At 37.4% G+C, this 15,953-nt stretch overlaps 2 protein-coding genes across 2 annotated transcripts; both read left to right on the forward strand.

The window, feature by feature from the left end:
• Window positions 1-107: 107 nt before the first annotated feature.
• Window positions 108-7,074, forward strand: LOC135687229 (1,25-dihydroxyvitamin D(3) 24-hydroxylase, mitochondrial-like). Its single transcript, XM_065203739.2, has 2 exons — window positions 108-659; window positions 5,627-7,074. Exons 1-2 carry the CDS (start codon window positions 385-387, stop codon window positions 6,945-6,947), a joined length of 1,596 nt encoding a protein of 531 aa, XP_065059811.2. The 5' UTR covers window positions 108-384; the 3' UTR covers window positions 6,948-7,074.
• A 129-nt stretch (window positions 7,075-7,203) lies between these two features.
• Window positions 7,204-15,348, forward strand: LOC135687367 (uncharacterized). Its single transcript, XM_065203910.2, has 6 exons — window positions 7,204-9,689; window positions 10,597-10,716; window positions 11,685-11,730; window positions 12,127-12,353; window positions 13,001-13,250; window positions 13,451-15,348. Exons 1-6 carry the CDS (start codon window positions 9,445-9,447, stop codon window positions 13,520-13,522), a joined length of 960 nt encoding a protein of 319 aa, XP_065059982.2. The 5' UTR covers window positions 7,204-9,444; the 3' UTR covers window positions 13,523-15,348.
• The last annotated feature ends 605 nt before the right edge of the window (window positions 15,349-15,953 follow it).

A 15,953-nucleotide genomic window follows, 5' to 3' on the forward strand; every position in this document is an offset into this window, starting at 1 on the left:
CTTGCATCGCCACTGTCGCAACCACAATCTCACAAACGTTGGAACAAAACAATGCCTAATTCTTAAAGTATTCAGCCATCTCTGCGTTTTCAGCAGCCATGCATGTTGTCTCCACTTATGGGCTCCGACAAAGGTTGCAATGTGAGGGGAGGGCGCATGGGAAAATTTATCACTCGTAACAAGAGAATTTGAAAAAAGCTCTACTGTTTTGCGAAAATGTAGAAGGGCCATGATCCAAAAGCCCTTGTCAGAGGACCCTGTTTATCAACACTTGCCTTGTCTCCACTTATGCAAAACTAGACGCAGAAGAATCCCGAGAGCTGCCTTTCCATCGAGCAATCATGCAGTTTGAGACCTTTGAATTTCTGGCCTAAGACAGCAGCAATGAATCACATCACGGCATTAAAGGAATGTTCGCGTATTTCTATTCATAGGAACATTGGTACGTGCTTGATAAACCGCCTTGGGAATGTTGCATGTCGATCTGTGTCAAGCCAGGCTCCTATTAACGCTGACCCAAAATTAGCCGACAAGTTTCGCGACGCAAAACCTTTTTCGAGTATTCCTTACGCAGGCAGTAAGAGCTGGGTCCTGAACATTTTGGAAATATTTCTCACCAAAGGAGGTTTCCACAAATCTGTCTATAAGATACAAGAAAGGTAAGGCATGCAGTAATTTCTTTGCTGTCTTTTTAAGATTGATATTGTCAGACTATTCATTTATATTAGGCCTGACGATTCAGATGATTCGATCTGACGATTCGCACGCAAACTACCTTCCAGTTTTCCTTTAATAACTTTTGGCTAACTAAATCTGTAGAACTGATTTGATTTTTAAACATAAAAAATACCATAGTTTTACTGTTTCTCATATTTTCACAGTTAAATAAAAATTCCAGTTTGTATGAAAGTCTCGGAAACTTAAACAAAAATGTGCAATTTGTGAAAATTGCCCTCCGGTTTTCCTTTAATATATTTTCGCAGAAAAATGGTAAAAATACAATTTAAAATTTAATCGATAGAACATAGTTTGCTACACTGTTTTTATAGTTTGCAAGAGGTTAAGAGTGTTGCAAGACCATTTTAGCACCCCGAATGTTGGGAAAATCTCGAATTTCCCAAAACCGTACCTCAGTTTTCCTTTAATACCTTTTTTAAATCTCCGGTTTTTTGCCCAAACGGCCGTTAATTCTCTTTCTCGATACCTGCTACACAGTTTTTTTATAGGCTGCAGGGTTTTGCACTTTGTTATGATTTTATTTTGCGTCGAAAATAGGGGCATTTTTCGAAAGTGCAAAATCCAACAAGAGCACATTTTGTTCTAGACCAATCAGCGGGTTTGTTTACAAAATTTCATTAGCCAATCACCTGCCTCCATTTCGAGCTTGATTTTTCAATATTTCGAACCAAAACACAGTTGCTGTGGAGAAAAACCTACCTCTATACTTTTGCCCGGGAAAAAATTTACGTTTTTCTACGAAGAAGATTTTTTAAACTTACTTTCTACAGTAATTTTTTGGTACGAATTTAGGAGCCCTAAGCAGGAAAACAAACGGTTTGTAAAATATCTGGAGTGAAACATAACGTATTTTCCACTCCGGCCCTACCGCCAAAAATGCCCACCCCCTAATTTTCTCCCTGTGAAGCTTTCGGTAATTAACAAGAAAACATTTTAAGATTTAAGTTACCAGATGTTTTGCGCAAATAAATCACCCAGCCATTACCTGGAAATATTGTATTTTTGAAAAATATTAGGCGTTATAATTGCCTTTTCCCTCCCTTATACTACCGCATGGGATGCCTAGGCCCTTTCTAAACCCCCTTCCTGAGCATGACATTCAATGAAATTCAGACCACTTTTGTGAAGCCATCAGTCCATAGTTTGAAGCCAAAAAAGACCAAAATATTGGCAATGGTTGAAATTTAATATCTAAGAAAAATTCACTTTTTAAAAAGTATAAAAGACCCACTTTTTGGACAGTGTTTGAGCCTTTAAACCTTGATGAGACTTGCCAAAAGGTTTTCTAAACAAGGCATGATGAATTTTGAAATATTTTTGCAAAATCCCATTTAGTTGTTGGAAAACCAATATGATCATATTGGCCTTGATTTTTGTTGCTAGTGTATATTCTAAATCCACTCCCCTCACGAATGTATCCGAAAAGTTTCGGATTCACAATTTACAGATTTGAAGTTGCAAATCTGCTGTTAAATAAATCTGTTTACAACTTTCAAAGCCATATTATAGGGAAGCCTTTTTTCCTAAATTTGCTTGAATTTTTCCTTTAAGTTTCTTTGGCCTTTGAAATTTATTTGTCAAATACATTTATTTTATCGATGTGCAAGTAAATGTTGTGAGAGTTTTTGTGGAGCTGGTAGCGAAGGAAACGAAAATTGACTTAGAACAGCAGCTAGAAATTATCGTTAATCACAATGATGGAAAGAACAATCATCAAAAGGCTAACATCACTGGATGCACAAACACTACTTTTCAACTTATGCAAAAAAGTTTCAAAAAAAAGAAGCGTAAAAATTTTTGAAAGCGCAACAATCCTCACGACACTAAAGGCCGAACTTCCTCCATGACCGATTTGCATCAAAACAGGTTTGCATCATTACGCAGAATTGCAGCAAATATTCAAAGAAAATTGAATTTTAAAGAGCTGTCGGTAGATTTTGCAAGGCAAAAATAAAGATTTATAAAAGGCAAATATTTAAAAATTATAATTTATCTTCGTACCGATCGACTTCAGCAAGACTTGCCTCTGTAATTAAGTTACCTGGCTTTATGACCATTTTCTAAATGATAGGTACCTAGTTCTGCTTTGCAAAAGCGTTTCAGAACTGCTAAGATGATTCCAAATGCTGTGCTTGTTTTTAATCGATCCGTGACATCTACATGCAAATATTTTTCCCAACTGAAAGAAACACTTTACTCAAACTAATTGTGTCTCAAGAAGGAATTTGTTATAAATTGCTATGTTTTATTGGCCCATTTGAACTGAGTCCTAGTCACCTGACATTCCTGTTCTTCGTTGATTTGAAATCGGTTGATTTGCGCAAGGGTTTCTTATTTTAACGAAAATAATAATAACAGATGAAAAGAACAGAAGTTTGCAACATTTGGACGACTTGGTTCATTTTGGAAGGGTTTCTCAAAAGATTATTTTCACTGAATTAAAGAGTCGTTATCGCCAGCCTGAATTTATTTTTGTTCGAAAGGGTTCATGCATTCAAGGAGATAAAGTTAGCGTTAGTTTTCTGTACACTGGATTGAACAATATCGTGATGAATCGAAAAAAAAGGACTTGAAGGCGTTTGACAAATTCTATATCAATTGAATTCTGTTGGAACATATCTCAATTTATAATGTTTATAAATAGAAAACTTTCATGTATTAGTTACTCTACTTTTTTGTTACTTTTTCTCATTTTGAAATCAACGCTGCACTGAAATATATTTGCATCATGTGCTAGGGTATTACAGTGATGCCAGCGAATTAGAGGCATTAGAGGGTATTAGGGTATTAGAGGGTATTAGAGTGATGCCAGCGAATTAGAGGCATTAGAGGGTATTAGGGTATTAGAGGGTATTACAGTGATGCCAGCGAATTGGAGGCATTAGAGGGTATTAGGGTATTAGAGGGTATCAGAGTGATGCCAGCGAATTAGAGGCATTAGAGGGTATTAGGGTATTAGAGGGTATTAGAGTGATGCCAGCGAATTAGAGTCATTAGAGGGTATTAGGGTATTAGAGGGTATTAGAGTGATGCCAGCGAATTAGAGGCATTAGAGGGTATTAGGGTATTAGAGGGTATCAGAGTGATGCCAGCGAATTAGAGGCATTAGAGGGTATTAGGGTATTAGAGGGTATTAGAGTGATGCCAGCGAATTAGAGGCATTAGAGGGTATTAGGGTATTAGAGAGTATTACAGTGATGCCAGCGAATTAGAGTCATTAGAGGGTATTAGGGTATTAGAGGGTATCAGAGTGATGCCAGCAAATTAGAGGCATTAGAGGGTATTAGGTTATTAGAGGGTATTAGAGTGATGCCAGCGAATTAGAGGCATTAGAGGGTATTAGGGTATTAGAGGGTATTAGAGTGATGCCAGCGAATTAGAGGCATTAGAGGGTATTAGGGTATAAGAGAGTATTACAGTGATGCCAGCGAATTAGAGTCATTAGAGGGTATTAGGGTATTAGAGGGTATCAGAGTGATGCCAGCGAATTAGAGGCATTAGAGGGTATTAGGTTATTAGAGGGTATTAGAGTGATGCCAGCGAATTAGAGGCATTAGAGGGTATTAGGGTATTTGAGGGTATTAGAGTGATGCCAGCGAATTAGAGGCATTAGAGGGTATTAGGGTATTAGAGGGTATTACAGTGATGCCAGCGAATTAGAGGCATTAGAGGGTATTAGGGTATTAGAGGGTATTAGAGTGATGCCAGCGAATTAGAGGCATTAGAGGGTATTAGGGTATTAGAGGGTATTACAGTGATGCCAGCGAATTAGAGGTATTAGAGGGTATAAGGGTATTAGAGGGTATTAGAGTGATGCCAGCGAATTAGAGGCATTAGAGGGTATTAGGGTATTAGAGGGTATTAGAGTGATGCCAGCGAATTAGAGGCATTAGAGGGTATTAGGGTATTAGAGGGTATTACAGTGATGCCAGCGAATTAGAGGCATTAGAGGGTATTAGGGTATTAGAGGGTATTACAGTGATGCCAGCGAATTAGAGGCATTAGAGGGTATTAGGGTATTAGAGGGTATCAGAGTGATGCCAGCGAATTAGAGGCATTAGAGGGTATTAGGTTATTAGAGGGTATTAGAGTGATGCCAGCGAATTAGAGGCATTAGAGGGTATTAGGGTATTAGAGGGTATTAGAGTGATGCCAGCGAATTAGAGGCATTAGAGGGTATTAGGGTATTAGAGGGTATTAGAGTGATGCCAGCGAATTAGAGGCATTAGAGGGTATTAGGGTATTAGAGGGTATTACAGTGATGCCAGCGAATTAGAGGTATTAGAGGGTATAAGGGTATTAGAGGGTATTAGAGTGATGCCAGCGAATTAGAGGCATTAGAGGGTATTAGGGTATTAGAGGGTATTAGAGTGATGCCAGCGAATTAGAGGCATTAGAGGGTATTAGGGTATTAGAGGGTATTACAGTGATGCCAGCGAATTAGAGGCATTAGAGGGTATTAGGGTATTAGAGGGTATTACAGTGATGCCAGCGAATTAGAGGCATTAGAGGGTATTAGGGTATTAGAGGGTATCAGAGTGATGCCAGCGAATTAGAGGCATTAGAGGGTATTAGGTTATTAGAGGGTATTAGAGTGATGCCAGCTTAAAACAATAGAGTCTACAGGAATAAAATCCCTTCAGTTAAAAACTGACAAAGTTGGACATGTTCAGCTTCTTCAGTCATAAACTGACGGTCAATAATGCATCAGTTTTTGACTTAAAACTAAAAACTGGCAGTTAAAAACTGATCGTGTATTTCAGGCTAAAGAAATGCCAAAATCGAGAGATTTTCAACAAATTCCCCAAAGTTAATATTACGCGAATAATAAGAGGAAATTCTACGCAAAGGAGCTGTATTTAAAGTATCGCTAAATTTTTCCTTTCAGAGACTATGGTTCAATTGCAAAAAGAGCCAGTCCACAAGGCGATGAAGTCTGGCTGTTTGATCCCCAAGACGTGGCCACCATCTTCCGAGCCGAACCAAAATATCCAAGAAGATTCGATATCCCGCTTCTCGATGACTTTTACGCTCGCAGATCTAAAGAGCCCGGAGTTTTCTTTCTCAACGGCGAAAAGTGGCATAAGCCCAGAATATTGCTGTCCAAAAAGATGTTGCGTCCATTGGAAGTAAACCAGTATATTCCAAGAATAAACTGCATTGCTTCAGAAATGGTTGAGCGTATTTCAAAAGTAAGGGACAATGAAACATTTGAAGTTGATGAAATTGATATGGAGCTCTTCAAATGGTCGTTTGAAACGGTGGCAGACTTTCTGTTTGATCGTCGATTTTATGCGCTAAGCGACAGTCCACCTGAAGTGGCGACGAATTTCATCAAGGCAGTTGGTCGTTTCCTTGATTCTTTTTCATCTGCCTATCTTATGCCTCCTGGTTTATATAAATATTACAAAACGAAGGCATTCAAGGATTTTGATCACAATTTTATGCTATTGTATAAATTTGCAGAGGAACTTATCGAAGAGAAGTTATCAGACATTGCCAAGCGAAGGGAACGTGGAGAAGATATCGATACTAGGAACGAACTCATACCATTTTTGCTGTCTTCTGATAGGATATCAGAGGACGAGGTTGGGTCGAGCATAGTGGACACGTTGTTTGCAGGGGTAGACACGACGTCCAACACGATGCAGTGGATGCTGTACTTGATTGCTAAAAACCCGCACGCGCAATCTCGTATCAGAGAAGAGATTTCAAGAGTTCTGCCGCAAGGACAAGAGCCAACCGCTGAGTCACTTCAACAGCTGAGCTTGGTGAAAGCTGCTGTGAAGGAGACATTACGTCTCTACCCGGTCCTTATTATTACTGCCCGAACTCTCGAGCACGATGTCGTTTTGTCCGGATACCACGTACCTGCAAACACTCGGATTTTTCTTATGCACCATGTTATGGGCCGCAGTGAGGATCTTTTTGAGAATGCACAAGAATTTGTGCCAGAACGATGGCTACGGACGGAAGCTGCCACAAAACATTCCGCTTATGCTTCGATACCGTTCGGGCATGGGGTCCGCATGTGTCTTGGTCGTCGCTTATCGGAACTTGAGCTTCAGATACTGCTTATCAAGATATTGAACCGGTACACATTGGAAATACCGCCTGGGCATGTCGTTGATAACTATTTCCGAAGTGTGAACATTCCGGACAAACCAATCCGGGTTAAGTTCGTAGAGAGAAAGACCGACCAACGATAAATGTTAACTATGATGCCCATTATGGACTTTTTAATTGAATATTTTAAAAATGGAAGTTTCGAAAATGTTTATTTTTAAGTGTGCTTTTATGATATTTCCGTCGTCTTTCATGGAAAATTATGCAAGATTTATTCCATTATTATTCTGTCTTTCATTCAACTTACAGTCACTTGTTTTGAATGCACCAATATTCATTGATCAATAATATCAAAAAATAGTGATTGTAAGTAAAAAATTCTTAGAATTAAAAAATCCCTTTCTGGGATTATAGAATTAAAAAAATCCCTTTCTGGGATTATACTGGGTAAAATGTATTCAGGTTTATTGATGTATTCAGGTGTTCTCAACCATTTTCGACTGGTAAAATAATCGCTGCGCAGGAGGATTCAAATTTTTAAAAATCCCTCCTGTAACATAGATAGCAGTAAATAGCAAAAGTTTGTCAGCAGAACACTCAATTGAAATGCTCCAAAGGTCCTTTTAAAGCCTGTAAGGTAGAGAACATGCCATTTTCTGTCGCTCCTATCTGCCCGGTTGCAACAAATCTCTGCTAGGAAAACACTCAAAAAAGGTTAATAAGTGCCCATTTAATCCAATCACCTTTTCTAGGTAAAAAGATATCTGGTTGGTTGAAAAAGATTCAAAAGGATCCCCGATCAAATAAAATGTAAGAAAATTTAATATTTTACACAGCAAAGTAATTTTTCGTAAATGATGCATTTTAATTTTCCCGCCCTTTTAATCGTTGACGAATTGCGTCAGCTTTTACACGGCCGTAGCAGTGAACATCAGTGGACGTGAGCTTCTCATCCATCTTCAAGCCTTTAAAATGAATATACAAAGTACCTGAGTGCCAAAAAAATTTACAATTGTAGTTATTTTAAGAGAACGGTGGACTGCAATTTCTCTCAGTGGAATTTAGTGATATATTTTGTCGTTAACACAAATATCAATGCCGGCAAGTGAAGATTTTAACATTGGCTTGTAGGGTAAGTTCATATATGTCACTTACGTGGATAAACCATCTTTTAAGGTTCAAAAACTGTAATTTTTCTGTTCACCCTCTCCCCTAATTATCATAAAGGTTTGAAAGGGACAGTTTCAAGCCTTTGTAACTAACGATCGCGGAACAATTTTTGCTTAGTACCACGGCAGTTTTTTCGTAAACTCATCAAAGATTCAATTTTCTAAAGAAAATCTAGGTTATCTTTCAGCAAATTTTACACCATAACTTTTCTGCCGGTAGTGGTAAAACGTCTAAAATTGGCCTAAATTTAGCTGCGAAGCATATTTGTTGTCATATTCTTGAATTCTGATTGGCTAGTGAAGTATGCAGAATTTTGGTCGCTCAGCCAATCACATTTTTGGAACCTATGCTTATTTTTTCGGATGTTATACTACTTTTCTATGTTAAAACTTTTGTAAAATGCAACCTCTTCATTTAAAAAAAACTTTACAGAAATTTCACACCTGAAAGAACAAAGAACAAATGAAATAAGGGATGTGAATGATTGAATATAAAAATTGATAAGCGGGGTGGGTCTAAATGAGCTCCGGTGGGGTCAGAAAAAAATCGAAAAAATTAATAAGCGTCCCCCCTTCTATTTAGGACCTTAGAGTAGTCTTCAAAAACTTGTAAATGTTATATGAAGGACCTGTTATATCATCTCACAGCTGCACCCTTACAAGAGTACAAAAGAGGGCTGCATACTCTGTAAAGTGCCTTTTTTGCATAATTTCATTGGTACACCAGACCTTGCAGGGCCCGCGCCACCGGGGGGGGGCGGGGTGGCCATAGCTGTAAAAGAGTGGACATGAAAAAAGGCTTAAAATATGCTACTTCCACCAAATACAAGGCCATTAATGATTAACTTGGTACTTCAACACCTAAATGTGATCTTGCAAATGTTTTTCTGAACTTATCATGTCGCGATTAACAGAACCTGTTACTAAACTTTTCGATAAAGTTTAGCAAGTCTCACAAAGGTTTCAAAGCTGGTAGACTGTCCAATAAAAAGTTAAAATTATTTATTTCTTAAAAAGTTACTTTCTTCAATTTTTAAGCAAAAAGTGTTGTCAATGGTCTGAAGTTTGATGTGATTAGATTTTAGCCATAAAAAGACGTCTAATGCTTCACAAAAGTGGTTTGAATTTCGATCGCATTGCTGTTGACAACGCGGTCGCCATTACTGAATTGTCAAACCGGTGCAATACTTTTGCTCACTAAATGTAGTTCGGGTCAGAGAGGGCCTAGGAGCAGTGACAATTCAGCGGTTATCTCCATTTATCTCCAGAACTATTGATTTCCCAAACTAGAGCCTTGCCAACGGATGCAGTTTCTATGTCATGCCTGCACAAGAAAAAAGGAAACATTTTATCCTTAAATACGCTTAAAAGGAATTAGGCTGCGAGGGTCTGGGAACGAAGTTTAAAGGCGGGAAAATTTGGCTGCTGACGTGATCCTAAACAGAAAGCCGATGTTGCAAATTGTAAAAATATGTTGAAAAGATCATTGTATCGTGTTGAAAATACCCCATTTGGAGATGGATGTGTGTTTGATGAAAGGCATTCAGACAATCATCATTCAGAACTTGAAAAGATCTGTGCCCTGGCCAAACAAGACCTCCTTCAGAAATCAAGAGAGCGAGAATCAACTGGAGAGAGTTCACTGGATGTTTCCTCTTCAAGGAAAAGCGGCATTGGCAATAGATCCCCGTGGAAGAATTCTTTATCGTTTTTGAGGTATTCGTTATTCAATCGAAATTTTAGAAACATTACCCGATTCTTTGTTTAAACTCTTTGCTAACCAAAGACAAGTAACAAAGAGGAAACGGATTTACGAGGCGAATCCAAATAATTCTACAAAAAGCATTCCTATTAGTTTTTTAGATTGAATTAGTTGACTCTGCTAGACTGAGTTAACTGTGCTGGACAATAAGATGAAAACATTGAAAACCTAAGAAAGTTTTTTGTTCTGGTTCCCTTTTTAACCTGATTTCAATTAACTTAATCTCGATAATCTCAATTTTTAATGTTTTTAAATTCTCATACTCCTAAACAAAATCATCTTATTAACTCAGTTTTTTCCATTTTATAAAGTTCCACAAAACAAGATTTTTTAAATGAAATTCAAACAAAATTTTAATTGTACATATTATCTAAAATGGATAATTTGAGAGATTTTTTGTAGGGAATCCTTGAGAAGGAGCTATCTGAAAAGCTGTGGAATTTTAGACCCTTCCACCCCCCCCCCCCCCCCCCCCAATTGAAAAAAAACATATGAAAATAGCAAATACGTAGTTATCACACGCCATGTTTAATAAGAGCATGTTTTCAGGGTATTTTCTAGAAGCACTTGTCATAATGTGTTTTTTGTCATCAAAATTCAGTGAATTTAAAGATCTTTATGATTTCTTTGGTCTATTAGACTCTTTGGTGTATTTAAAGACCCTATCAAATTTTTGTGACATTATTGTATGATACTTAGCATTTATGCACGACAATGACAGATATTAAATTTACCTTCGATGCAAAGGATTCCTAAATAAACTAAAGTAAAATCGACAGTTTCATCAGCTTGTGTGCTCTGTCTCTTTTAATATGTTCTTAATTCCAATATTCTGTGGCTGTTTTAACAATGTTTTGACAGAGTTTCCAGAAAAGTCCAGAGATGCCAAGATCAGTTAAACTGCTCTGGAAGAGTTGAGATTGTCAATGAAAGTGCATATGGTGATGTTTTTGATCAAACAGAGAGTTTATCAGAAAATAGGTAATTTGCCTGCTGCTATCGAAATGCGTCAAACATGACAAACAAGGAAAGGTTGAAAAAGCTTCCTCTGTTTTGACATGGGCGCATTTCTTTGTCACGAGCAGGGTCGCCGAGAGAGGAGCAGGGGCAGGGGCAGGGGCAAATTGTCTTAAGGCTATAGCGGCCTCATAAAGTACTAAGTTTCATTTTAAGAACAAAATTAATCCAACGGTGCAAAAGTTGCCTAACAAAAGTGAAAATTTTTAGATCATTGCATGAAAATGTATTTTTAACTAATAAAAAGAGTCTGTTTGCAAACATTTTCTGGTCGTTTGCTTGCGGGGGGGGCCTCTTCCTTCAGTTTTTCCCAGGTCTACCGAATACTCTCGTGTGGCTCTGATCACCAATTCACCCTGCTTTCTTCAAGGAAGGACAATGGTACCTTTGCGGGTTTACCAGAAAAATGACCATTCTAGAAAAACTAATTTTGCTGGGCACTTAAAGTTAGCACGGGTGTACAGATGCTATGATAATGAATTGCACTACGAAAACAAGTTTGACCCAATCTGGCTTTTCTTCTCACAAGCATTATAGTCTTCGCTTATCCTTTCAGATAAAAACTTTTTCCCTAATGACTTACTCTAGACTAGAAATTTACAGTTGCAAGAAAAAGTGTTGCCCCCTACTTGGGCACTTTTGGAAAAGCCCCCTGTGGAACCTGAAAAATGGACGACAAAGGAAACGCAATCTGCCCTCCTTGCTACTAAAAAGGGGCGGCGTAGGCCTTAAACCATACCAACACAACTTAAAACCTTATACGCTCAACACATTAGAATTGCGGTATAAATGCAACATTTTCCATGCACAATAAAATTCAAAAGCGATATCTTATTAAATGCATTACCATTAAAAGACAATGTCTTATAAGTGCATTAATTGATATTGCAATATTCTATGAATTCATACCTTATTAATGCAATTTTTTGCAGCAGTACACCAAGCTCCCAGATGATCCGTGAGCAAGCAATCGACTTCGTAAGTAGAACTTTCTCAGTTGCAATAGATGAGGAGTTTAATCGATATAAATACTTTATAGCTAACTATTTTGATTGCAAGAATGTGTTTAATGAATCGATTAGCATGTTGCTAGAGATGGAAGATCCTGGCCCTCTTACATTTTCAAAACTTCAAGTAGATAAAGTGATTAGATCTGTTATACTTCGCTTATTTAAAAACTTGGCATTTCCTCAAGCAAAAAGTGTTTAATGCATAAGAGATCATCTAAGTGAGACAACGGACAGCCAACGAAGCAAAGCTGTGCTCCAAGAAATATTTTAGTCTCCTAATGCAATGGACCTAATTTTTTCTTTTAAACACATGTGCCACATCAACATGCCATATGATCCATTTCGCTTCTCACTATATCTTAAGGGCTGCAACAGTAACATCGGAAACAACAGTCAACGAACAAATAGCGCCCAACCAAGGATATGTATCACACCAGACCACCAAGACCTTCCCCATCCGTCAAAGCTCAGACCAAAAAAGCCTAAGGTCAAAAATTCTCTTGGGGCAATGAAGTATCCAGCCAAAGGAACAAAATTTGACATCAACTGCCATTTGCAACAACTTAAGAGGAAATGCCGAGACAATCCAAGGTAGGACGATATGAAAAGTTGAAAAGAGTCTTATGCCTGAATACATAAAAAGATGTTTTGATGTTTTCCAAAAATTTTATCTTTTTTTCAAAAAATTATCGGCTCGTACTATTCGTACTATCTATCTTATATGCTACACCAGGGTTGTAGAGCTAGAGGGCTAAGGGGGCTGAGCCCCTCTTGTTGATGCCGAAAATTGGAAATTTTATATTCTTATTTTTATCACAAGATATCGCAAGAAAACTTATTTTATCGCAAGATTTTGTGTAAGAGCCCTCCTTGTTATTTTGATAGCATTGCACCATTGTATTTTACCAATACTAAAGTAAAAAAAAACAAGTTATTTTTAAGTTGCCAATGTTTCAAGTTTAATTCAATCTAAGAAACTATTCGCTGCTCTTAGTTTCAACTTAGAACCGTTCGGTAAAATACATCGAAGCGTGTACAGCGTTGCCTTTGTGGCAGTGGCATAGTTCTCATTAGGTTAATAACCAAATACTTTTAGGACGCGATAATTGCATGTCTTAAATCCAAGCAGCTTCTTAAGACCTGAAGCATTTAATATTGAAAATCAAGCTGATTATCTTTGAACTGATTGCTTCATTTCAATTTGATATCTTTATAAGAGGCCTTTATATCTCTCACAGCTATGGTTTTAGAGCAATGTTATCAAGCACAGTTAGGAAGGTTCCTACAGGCACACAGGAAGCACAATCCGACGGAATGCAATGCATTGCTAGCGATGTCCAAACGCCAAATAGGATGTTTTATCGTGGAAGGGGCCAATACCTATCGCTGTATGCCGACTCGGTGTGCGAAATGACTGAAAGTCGCCTGGGAACAACTGGCAACAAACCTTTCTTTCCAAATTTGGAGTTTCCCGATTATAACAAAAAGGTGATCCATCATTTCTCATCGCCACATTTCATTTTTACATTTCCAAACGTTATCAATCTTATTCTGAAATGTTTAACAGTTATTAACAAGACAAGGCTTAAAGTCGATATAATATTTGTAAATTGCATTCAACCATTTGTTCAGCTATCACAATTTATGCAAACTTTGTCCGAACTATGCTAACCCGGAATTTATCCTAGGACACCGAAAACATATTTGAAAATACATCCGGTGCAAAGTATGTTGGAGAAGAATTCCCCAGGGAAGAATAAAGTCATGACCTGGTATCAGATTGGAGCTCAAATCGACCATGTATGAAGAGGTTGGCGTGGAACTCTTCGTAATGTCAGCTGAAGGAGCAATGGCTGTCATTGCTTGTACACGATATTGGCAGAGCAAGAAAACTGCAGATTCGCAGTCTAAAAAGATATCTTAACTGCAAAAAAATTGTCATGTTTTTCTTAGTAATAAAAGTTGTTCACTAAATCAATTCCATACACGATAGAAATTTACACAGACGTAACTCGAATAGATCTAACTAATATCTATTAACACTTTTTGCTTGCTCTCTCTACTGACTGAAGAGCGCAGGGACGACTGACTACTATAACATGAATGGTATAATAAGTCTTCATCTTGCTAGCAGATCAATGCCTTGTAACTCTCTTGTTACGAACATTTACTAACTTCATTAGGAGGGTTGTTGCATCTTGATTTGTGCCCTCCCCCCTCCACAGCCCCTGCATCCCTACCCAGCAGCGATACCAAAGGTTGACACTGAGGCCTTATTTTACATTATTTGAATAGCATAGCACAGAAATGATGTTAAAAATCCCTTTATATGACATTTAAGAATATTTGAGAACTGGCCCCAATTACGCAGCTTGTGTCGCCCATTACATTTTTCATGACGACAACATTGCACCACCTGATAAATGGAAAGTATTGCAGCAGCTGGAAAAAAGTAATGCTTAAGAAAGACCCCGAGAAAGGGAATAAATTTATTTACAAGAGGTATCGAATCGACAAAGCCCTTGCCAGACCAAGAATGGACATTCAAGTAGCGATTGCATCTACTTCATGTCTTTTAGAAGGTCAAATTTCCAATTCAAATTTCAAAGATTTACCTTACTCATGTTTACCAAATATGACTTTTGAAATTGGAATAAATTGGTACTAATCAACGTTTTTGAGCCTTTTCCTGGCATTGGGTTAAGTTTTCTCATAATAAATTCTTGCTATTTATGCATCAGGGTACTTTGTTAGAAAATGACAACGCCAATTACATCTATTATAACACTTGTCCCGCTGGACAATATAACACTTTTTTGAAGAGACTTCTTTATCTTTCTTCCCAAAAATTATTGATACTTATCCAGGATTTATTTTAACGTGCAGTGATAACCATTTCGTGCGGTGATCAATCGTAATTGTGCAGTGATAAGCTCATATTTTGTGCAGTGATAAAACTAGAATAGAGAGATGTCGCTTTGAAAAAGTATAATTGCAGCAACTACGAGTAGACATTAAAAAAAGAGCATTACAGTATTAAAAACGAGAACATAACAGTACAAATGATCATTGTCTGTGAAATCTCTATAAAATTTATTCAGTATCTAGAAGCTATCTAGTTTGTTTTGTTCTTCATCTTCTCCTTTGAAATCTTTGTTCACGAAAACATGTTTAAACTTAGTATACTTTTCCTTGTCAAATTTCGTAAGGCTTTGACGAGATCTGATGTAATTCAAAAGCTTCCCATACAGTTAGCTTGTTTGATGTAGTCGTGAATATTTTTAAAAGGATATGTGCAGTGATAAAAGTCCAATAAAATAAACTCTGTCTTATACTGCGTCGAGATCGGATCAACATGAGAAGATAATAGTATCATTCGCATAATTACATAAATTAGTATATTTCACCAGAAACAAAATGTCGTTAATATAGATATTGAAGAGCAGGGGGCCTAGCACTGAGCCTTGTGGAACGCCAAATGAAGTCTTTTCTAGGTACTGAAAGAACTATTTACTTTCACTCTTTGCCGCCTTCCAGGCAAATAGCTGTGTATAAGATTGAGGGCCTCTTTGCTTGAACCATAAACTGCGAGTTTTGCTATGCGATGTCCTTTTTAACACTCACCTCCTTTTATTCAGAAGAAAACATTTCGTTATTAATGGAATGGTTCTCTTCGTTTTTGTAATATATCAAAGAAAATATCAGAATTTTCCTTTCGAATCCTGTTAGGGATATTGTCAATCGGGAATGCCTCATTTTGCTTTAGTCCTTGTAGTTTTTGCAAAATATTTTTAGTTGTAACCAGTTGGAACTGAAATTATGAGGATGGTTGTACAGGTAATGCCATTTTTAGTTGGTTATCCTAATGGGTCGGTAATGTTAAAAAATAGCCATCAAACATTTCTTCTACTTCTTTTTCCTCAGTGATTAGCGTATGATTTTTCATTAATGTGATTCTGGATGAAGTTTGAGTTTTGACGGAGAAAAGCGGTTTATCAGTTTTCAAAAACCTACTGTTATTTCATTTTTGTAATAATCAAATTTAAGTTGAATGGTTTCTTTAACGAGCGTATTGAAAAGGTCGAGCGAAACGCTGGTAAAGCATATTTGCTTTAATTTCTAAATGCAAAGAGTTGAATGGTTAACAGTCTTGACTTTTTCTATATTTATTTAACCAGATGATAGTACCTA

Source organism: Rhopilema esculentum, chromosome 20 (genome assembly GCF_057945365.1).
Source record: "Rhopilema esculentum isolate cy_ngs chromosome 20, ASM5794536v1, whole genome shotgun sequence".
NCBI lineage: Eukaryota > Metazoa > Cnidaria > Scyphozoa > Rhizostomeae > Rhizostomatidae > Rhopilema > Rhopilema esculentum.